At 45.4% G+C, this 8,865-nt stretch overlaps 1 protein-coding gene across 1 annotated transcript; it reads left to right on the top strand.

Moving 5' to 3' along the window:
* The first annotated feature begins 1,584 nt into the window (after window positions 1-1,584).
* On the top strand, window positions 1,585-7,253 carry DUXA (double homeobox A). Its single transcript, XM_070771875.1, has 5 exons — window positions 1,585-1,848; window positions 4,466-4,568; window positions 5,130-5,275; window positions 6,397-6,511; window positions 6,999-7,253. The coding sequence occupies exons 1-4, from the start codon at window positions 1,642-1,644 to the stop codon at window positions 6,493-6,495; spliced, it is 555 nt and encodes a 184-aa protein (XP_070627976.1). The 5' UTR covers window positions 1,585-1,641; the 3' UTR covers window positions 6,496-6,511; window positions 6,999-7,253.
* The last annotated feature ends 1,612 nt before the right edge of the window (window positions 7,254-8,865 follow it).

Below are 8,865 nucleotides of genomic sequence, written 5' to 3'. Positions count from 1 at the left end.
CTTCTCACTATTGGCCAGCCAAGATTGCTCAGTCGTGTCCCACTCTGAGACCCCATGACTGTAGCCTGCCAGCTCCTCTGTCCATGGGATTTCCCAGGCAAGAATACTGGAGTGGGTCACCATTCCTTCTCCATGGGATCCTCCTGACCCAGGGATTGCACCTGGGTCTACCTGGGAAGCCCCACCATACTAGAGTCAAAGGCACATGGCCTCAAGAGGCCCCATAGAATCTGCCCACTTGGAGGTCTAAGACCTCATCTGCTTCTGGTTCATTTTCTCTTCTCCAACCCTCCTGCTCTACCGAGTTTATTTCTCTGTCATTTTTTCCCTCATTACTTTGTCTTGTGTGTAAAATTCCATTACGGGAATATACCAGGTTTTACTTATCCATTCTCCTAGCAATGGGTGTTCAGTTGCTTCAGCTTACTACAAAATACCATTCTGAAAACTGTCATGGAGATGTATTTGGGGTTAGAATTACAAATTATTCTTTGTAATCTGTTACAAAGAAATGGAGTTGGGGTTAAAACTACCTACTGTTGTTGTTTAGCCACTCAATTGTGTCCGACTCTTTGCGACCCTATGGACCACCAGGCTCCTCTGCCTGTGGAATTTTTCAGGCAAGAAATACTGGAGAGGGTTGCCATTTCCTTCTGCAGGGGATCTTCTTGACCCTGGGATGGAGCCCTTGTCTCTTGCGTCTCCTGCATTGGCAGGCGGGTTCTTTACCACTAGCGCCACCTGGGAGAGCAGTGTGGAGGCTCCTTAAAAAAGAAAAATAGAACCACGATATGATCCAGCGTGTTCTTTTCTGTGAGGTGTCAACCAAAGCAAATCCCTAAGTTTCCTCTTTGTATGAGTCCAGCTCCAAACGAACCTCTAGCATGCACAGTAACTTTTCTTTTCATCTTATTTAGTTTACCAAGCCGAATTCATTCATGTTCCAAAATGAACGCCCAGGTTTTCCAGATTTGGCTATTTTAATGAGCTGTATCATATCTAAAATCATGCAACATGGCATGTATTCGTTATTTGAAGATTCTACTGAATGTACGAATTGTGTTCACCCCATGGTGTTTAAAAAAATATTTGTAGGGGGATTTCCCTGATGGTCCGGCAGGTAAGAATCGGTGCTTCCGTTGCAGGGGGCACAGGTTCAAGCACTGGTCGGGGAACTAAGATCCTGCAGGCTATGCAGTGAGGCAAAAAAAAATGGGAACTGACCCTATTTGTTGAGGGCAATGAACTTCAAAATGAGTCAATCTGTACTAGGAATTTAACCAGAAAACCTGAAAGGAGCTCAACAATACCTGTAACAGGTGCTCTTTGTGAGTTCAAATGCCCATCATTGTCATGACATCACCTGCGTCATCCTGACTTGCATTGTTCTTATCAAGAACAATGTCCCATAGGACTGGGACCCATCAGTTTTTCATGTTTTTTTTTTTTTTCTTTTTTTTAAACAGAAGACATATGTCCCTAGTCATGACCTTCAGGTCAACTAAGGAAGCTTCAAGAATCACCACCCTTGTGCACTTAAGGGCTTTATAATCGAGGGTTCTTTCCATCTGGGTTCTGGTGGATTCAGAATGAAAAGAGGAAATGAAAGACAAGCTCTAAGCTGAAGCATGAATACATACAATGGCCCATTTAATGCTTCTCTCCTCCGATTTATTGGTCTCTCTCTCCCCAGAGACCATGGCGACACAGTGTAGGCGCAGCCGTACCTCGTTCACAGAAGAGCAGTTGAAGATCCTCGTCCAGGCATTCAGCCAAAACCCTTACCCTGGCTATACTGCCAAACAGAGACTTGCTGTGGAAATCAACGCTGAAGAGTCTAGAATTCAGGTACATTCCAAGTTCCAGATCTCCAGGACGAGAAGCAGAAACTCAGGGTGGGAATGGGGGGGTGGGGACTTATCTGGTGGCCCAGTAGCTAAGCCTCCGAGCTAGATGCAGCGAGACAGAGCTACAGGTGTTTGTGTCGACTTAAAAAACAGTCACAACCGAAAAGCCGAGAGTTAGGTTTTTACTCAGTGGAAATTTTTAGGACTCCAAGCCCGGGAGGCAGCATCTCAGGTAACCCTGAGAGAATTGCTCCAAAGAGGCTATAGGGGAAGAGGGAGGAGTCTGGTTGTATTTGTGCTCAGTCCCGTCCGACTCTTTGTGAGAATACTGGAGTGGGTTGCCATTTCCTTCTCCAGGGGCTCTTCCAGACTCAGGGATTGAACCCACAACTCCTTTGTCTCCTGCATGGGCCAGCTGATTCGTTACCAGTAGCATCGCCTAGGAAGCCCCATGTTATAAAGAAGTTGCAACAAAGGGCGAGTAGTCTGAACATCCAAAGGATTTTTGTGATTTAAAAAAAAACAGATATCCCAAGTGAAGGAATTTGGCGTTTTTCTATGTATGAGAACGTGCAAGAGTCTGGGCTCACTGAAACCATTCCTTTCATACGCACCTCAGCTGTGTGACCAATATCCTGTGTTTTTTCACATCCTGAGCTCCCCTGGGGCTCATCCTAAGGAGTGGCTGGGATCTGATGGCTGTTAGATTCCAGGTATTTTCTCCTTTCTGAGCGCCCTGGAGGGCTGGAATCTCTGATGAATGTGACATCCTTCTTTACTGATATGGCAGGAGATACTCCATTTGCATAATTTTTTGAGAATGCACACCTCAAAATTCAAGGAGAGTGAAAATTTTTTTCCCCCAAAATTTTAGTAATCTCAAAAGTTATTAACTGAAATTGGTACAATGTTTCTGGAGGACAATCTGTCAATATGCATTAAACCTGAATGTTCATGACATTTGACAGCATATCATTTTAAGGATTTTTTTTTTTTTTTTTTTGCCAAGAAGATAACTTATGGTGTTTGCAATAATGTAATTGCGAGAATATTCACAGCATTTTGTGCTTCTTCTTTTTTAATTAAGTTTTTGGCCATGCTGCCTGGCATGCAGGATCTTGGTTCCCCAACCAGGGATCAAACCTGGGCTCCCTGCAGTGGAAGTGCAGAGTCTTAACCACTGGATCACCAGGGAAGTCTTAGCATTTTGTGACTCTAATAGAGAGCTGTTGGAGAGAAACCTCTATTCAAGAACAAGAGGAGGGACTTCCCCGGTGGTCCAGTGAATAGGAATCCATGTTCCCGATGCAGGGGCCTTGGGTTTGGCCCCCGGTCAGGGAACTAGACTCCACGTGCCACCACGAAAGATCCCAAGTGCCACAACCAAGACCTGGCACAGTCAAGGAAACCAAAAGTAAAATACGAAAAAAGAAAGGCGGTGGGGCCACTCGGTGAACACGTACCATGAGCCTGTGTGATAAGGGCGTTGAGTGCAGTGCTTTGCTTGACCCTCAGAATGAACTCCCAAGAATGTTGCTCATCACCTCCCTTCCAAATGTGGACACTGAGAGTGAAGGAGCTTCCAGGAGTGGGCAAGAAATGTGCAGATACACCTTCAGAAAAGAGGAATGGTGTGGAAGACACACTTATTCCAGGGTGTAGAAGCCAATCAGGTCATCTAGGTGATGTGGTCACAGATAGCAGCAAGTGTCCGATGACGTGGTAAGATGCCAGAGGAATGACGGATGGTGTGAGGGCTAACCTTCTCCTTTCAATGAATTCTAGCAGACCAGGGAATAGCAGACTGGTGTGTGTGCGCTCAGTTGTGTGACTCTTTGCAACCCCATGGACTGTAGCCCTCCAGGCTCCTCTCTCTATGGGATTTCTCAGGCAAGAATACTGGAGTGGGTTGTCATTCCCTTCTCTAGGGGATCTTGCCAACCTAGAGATGGAACCCACGTCTCCTGGATTGGCAGGTAGATTCTTCACCACTGTACCACCTGGGAAGCCCAGGTGTAATGTTGCAGATTCAGGCTGGACGGAGATCTTACACGCAGAATAATTACAGCATCCATTTATTAACTTAAAGAGTATTACAGGGGACTTCCCTGCTGGTGCAGTGGCTAAGGCATTGCCTTCCAATGAAGGGATGCAGGTTTAACTGCTCACTGGGGAGCTAGGATCCCACGTGCCTCATGGCCAAAAACCAGAAGGGAAACAACAGATGCAATATTGTAACAAATTCAATGAAGACTTTAAAAATGGTCCATATAAAAAAATCTTTTAAAAAAGAGATTATTATAGCAAATTGTGTTAGGACCAGGTCATGAAGATGCTGAATGCCAAGCCTTTATCTAAGGCTTAGTTGAATGTAACCAGGATCAGTGATAACCCTGAGTTTAGGGTTCATAAGAATCACTGCCCACCCCCTTTTGGGGGCCATGTCATGGCACGTGGGATTTCAGTTCCCTGACCAGGGATTGAGCTCATGCTACCTGCATGTACTAACCACTGGACCACCAGGGCAGTCCCAGAACCACTCCCTTTGGAGAAGAGCAGCAACGGAGCCGAGACGACATAAACATGTATAATTCTCTCGTTTTCTTTTCCTCTCTTAGATATGGTTTCAGAATCGAAGAGCGAGGCATGGATTCCTGAAGAGACCCAAGAAGAACTTAGACCCAAGCAAAGACCACGCCTCCCCCATAGAGAAGATTCAAGGTAAACAGCCTGCTCCAGCCCTGCTCCCCACCAGAGCCTCCTGGGATGCAAGTGCCTCTTGAGATTGGGGCCACCTAAAAGAAACCACCTCTTCCTTTCTCCGCCTTGTAAGAGGAGAGTGGGAAAGGAATGTTTCCTCCTCCGGGGTTTCCTGGTCAAGGCATCCCAGGAGCAAAGGGTTCAATGAGGCCCCTGGAAAGTCTCCCCACAAGGTCCAGATATTCTGAGTCTTAGCTTATTTGCGCTGGAGTCTAGCAATTTAGCCAAATACTACTGCTTCTCACAAGAGATGCGGGTTCAAGGCCTGGGTCAGGATGATCCCCTGGAGGAGGAAATGGCAACCCACCCCAGTAATCCCACGGACAGAAGAGCCTGGCGTCCTACAGTCCGTGGAGAGTAGGACGCGACTGAGCACACCCTTCTAGAACCTTCCACCTTGAATCACCTCAAGGAGTGGCAACAGATTCCAAGTTAGATGGTGAGAACATGTTTGGGTTCCTCATCTGAATATGTAAGCTGATCCCAAATGTTTCTCTACCTTCAATCCTACCCCTACTCCAGATGGAACAGACAGACGGTGTCGTACCAGCTTCACTTCCTCTCAGTTACAAACTCTTAAGAATGCGTTCACAGAAAACCCTTATCCTGGGATTGACTCCAGAGAGCAACTTGCTGAAGAAATTGGGGTTCCAGAGTCAAGAGTCCAGGTAATCGAAAAGGGACTTGATATTGTGTGTTCATAATGAGACATCTTTAAATGATTTCTCCATCAGGGACTTATTCTCATAGACATCATAAGCAGGACAGATGAAGACTCCCTGGTGGTTCAGTGGCTAAGACTTCATACTCCCAATACCTGGGGTGCAGTTCAATTCCTGGTCAAGGAACTAGATCCCACATGCCACAGGCATGCTACAACTATAAAAATCCCAAGCAAGTGCTGCAACTAAGATCTGGTGCAGCCAAATAAATAAATATTAAGAAAAACAAATAGCATAATATGTTATAAATGAAAAAAAGATAAGCAAGACAGATGAAAAATGGGATTTCTGGCTTGAATAGTTCTTCCCCAAGGGCTCAGTAGGTGAAGAATGCAATGCAGGAGACACTGGAGACTCATGTTCAATCCCTGGGTGGGGAGGATCCCCTGGAGTAGAAAATGGCAACTCACTTCAGTATTCTTGCCTGGAAAATCCCATGCACAGAGAAGCCTGGTGGGCTACAGTCCATGGGGGTTCTGAAGAGTTGGATATGACTGAGTATGCATGCACCCATGGGATAACAATGTCTTCCTAGAAGACATTACCCTATTCTGGGTCATAGAGTAAAATCAGGCATTTTTGAGAGGAAGGAGAGAAGTGGGAAGAGAATTCCAGGCAGAGAGAAAAGCTGAAATACAGGTATGGCCCTTTAGGAAAGACTAATACTTACAATGAGGGAATTGCGGGGACTTTCAGGATATGAAACTTATCAGTAAATCATAAAGGTGTTTGTACAAGATTCAGAATTTTGAGGGACATCTCTGGTGGCCCAGTAGTTAGGACTCCACGCTTCCACTTCAGGGACACGGGTTTGATCCCTGATTGGGGAACTAAGATCCCTGCAAGCCACAGACACAGCAACAACCCCCCCAAAAAAATTTCAGAATTTTGAACTTTATCTTGAAATGTGAGACTTTCCCAGATGTCATATGGAATGTCCGTGGTTTGAGAATTATGCCTAAAAGAAACCATCTCTTCCTCACCTTTGCCTTATAAGATGAGCGATGGTGAGACTTGCATGACATCAATTTTTTTTTTCATTAAATCTCTTTGTTTTACCTACTTAGATTTGGTTCCAAAACCGAAGAGCCAGACTCCGTGTCCAGAGAAAAAGAGGCCTTGAAGAAGCTCTATACCAAAGACAAAACCAGGGACAGGATCTCTGATATGGGAGAGTTGAAGGTACTAGCCTGCTGTTCCCAATGTGACTCACAATCAGAGTCTCCTGAGTGCCAGTTATTCCGCACGGCGGACTCAACTCCAGCTTCCTCTGGGTAGTGGGTGATGCTTCCACTCAAGTGTGCCCCCTGGGGGCGGGGGTGGTCACAGTCCCCACGGCTCTCCCCAAGTCTGTGGTCCTCCCGAGGAATTCCACTGCCCGCTTTTCAAGCTCTGAACTGGAACCCAGAAACCCTGTTAGTATGTGAGCTTTGTTTATTAATATTTTCCCTAGTCCTGGCACATGGTAAACAATCAGATTTTGTGGAAGGTATGTCTGAGTTACTGGCAGGATGAATCCTCACGTGTGTTCTGCCAGGGGCTGGCTCATGCATGGCTTTCCCAAGGGGTAGGAGGTTCCATATTTGGCTGGAACGTTGGAAAGAATCGACCTCCATTTTTGTATGTATAAACTGGTTTCTTCAATTTTTCTTTTCCCTTTTTGCTTTAGGTATACAGAATGGCACTCCATAGTGACTGTCTTATTTCTCTGGAGCCAGGACAAAGTGAAAAGGGAGACAGATTTGGTGTATTTGATGTCATCAGCCTGGACTCCACATTAATTATCTTCCTTAACATATCCCTCTAAATATACCTTCAGCTTCAGCTTCTGGAGATGGTAAAGAGGACTTCAGGAGGCAGAGACAGATGATACCAAGAACCATGCAGCCCTAGTGACCAAATCCAGATTCAGAGTTCAACAGATCTTGAGGACAATAAAATAATTATAAATAATATTTTTTTTGGTCATCAGAATACTACTGAGTCAAGCAAAAATCGTCAAAATGTGTGGTATTGTGATTTTAATCAAACTGCTGCTGCTAAGGTGCTTCAGTCGTGTCGGACTCTGTGTGACCCCATAGACGGCAGCCCACCAGGCTCCCCCGTCCTTGGGATTCTCCAGGCAAGAACACTGGAGTGGGTTGCCATTTCCTTCTCCAATGCACGAAAGTGAAAGTGAAGCCGCTCAGTCATGTCTGACTCTAGTAAACCCCTAAAAGGATGGGTTCAGAGCAAACATGTGGAGGAGGGGCGAGTGATGCACTGAAGAGGACATGGAAGCTCTGAGCCCCTTGTCACATGCCTCACCAACCCTGTGTAGCCATCGGGCTGTTGACTTATATCCTTTAATAGCCTTTGTAATAAATCTGTAATCTAGTGACTTTCCTGAGTTCTGTGAGCCACTGTAGCAAATTAATCAGACCCAAGGAGAAGGGTTCCTGGGAACCTCCGATTTACAGCCTATTGGTCAGAAGTACAGGTAACCATGTGAACTTGAGATTGGTTGGAGGCATTTATAGTCAAAGAATAGATTTAATCAGAGACAAGAGAAAAATGCAGCAACAAAGGAAAACAGTCAAACAAGATGAAGGTTTGTACATGGGAAGGTCATGTACACGCTGCTGTATTTAAAATGGATAACAAGGACCTACTGTAAGCACAGGAAACTCTGCTCAGTGTTATGTGGCAGCCTAGACGGGACTGGGATTTGGAGAAGAATGGACACAGGTGTATATATGGCTAAGTCCCTTCACTGGTCACCTGAAACCACCACTACGTTGTTGATTGGCTATACTCCAATACAAAGTAAAAAGTTTAAATGTGAAAGAAAAGATGAAATACTTCAGCCATTAAAGTCAAGGAGCTTCAGTTCCTTCACAAGGGTTATCTCGGGCTTCCCAGGAGGCAGTAGTGGTGAAGAAACTGCCTGTGAATGCAGGAGTCTTAAGAGATGAGAGTTTGATCCCTGGGGAAGGGCACAGCAACCCACTCCAATATTCTTGCCTGGAGAATCCCTTGGACAGAGGAACCTCCAGGCTATCGTTCATGAGGTCAAAAAGAGTCCAACAGGACTGAAGCGACTTAGCACGCCAGGGCTATAGACCATTTTCTGAGCCGTATCCTTTAATACTGGAGCCCCCATCAGTTGGAAGAAGTTGACTACATCATGACCAGACTGTAGCCACAACATAAGCTGCTCCATCTGACACAATTCTGAGAGTTCATCTCAAGGAAATAGGAACAAATTGACCCTGGAACTGAAGATTAACTGTACTTAAAACAACCAAGATGACACTGGTCAGACCACCCATGCAAAATTTCAAGATGACTGTCAGAGATGACTGTACTCCTCTGCATGCAGCCACCCCTCTCCACCTGTGCATTCTTGAAATTCTTTTTTTATTATTATTTTTTAATTTAAATGTATTTAATTAGAGGCTAATTACTTTACAATAGTCTCTTGGTTTTGCCATACATCAACATGAATCCGCCGCGGGTGTACACGTGTTCCCAATCCTGAACCCCCTTCCCACCTC

This window comes from Bos indicus, chromosome 18, assembly GCF_029378745.1.
Source record: "Bos indicus isolate NIAB-ARS_2022 breed Sahiwal x Tharparkar chromosome 18, NIAB-ARS_B.indTharparkar_mat_pri_1.0, whole genome shotgun sequence".
NCBI classification, from domain to species: domain Eukaryota; kingdom Metazoa; phylum Chordata; class Mammalia; order Artiodactyla; family Bovidae; genus Bos; species Bos indicus.
The sequence above is the reverse complement of the archived record's forward strand: the minus strand, read 5'-3'. Positions and strand labels throughout refer to the sequence as shown.

Coding starts and splice junctions, on each gene's coding strand:
- DUXA (XM_070771875.1), top strand. CDS start 1,642: ATGGCCCATTTAATGCTTCTCTCCTCCGATTTATTGGTCTCTCTCTCC. Junction 4,569..5,129: donor CCCCATAGAGAAGATTCAAG/GTAAACAGCCTG, acceptor CCCCTACTCCAG/ATGGAACAGACAGACGGTGT. Junction 5,276..6,396: donor TTCCAGAGTCAAGAGTCCAG/GTAATCGAAAAG, acceptor TTACCTACTTAG/ATTTGGTTCCAAAACCGAAG.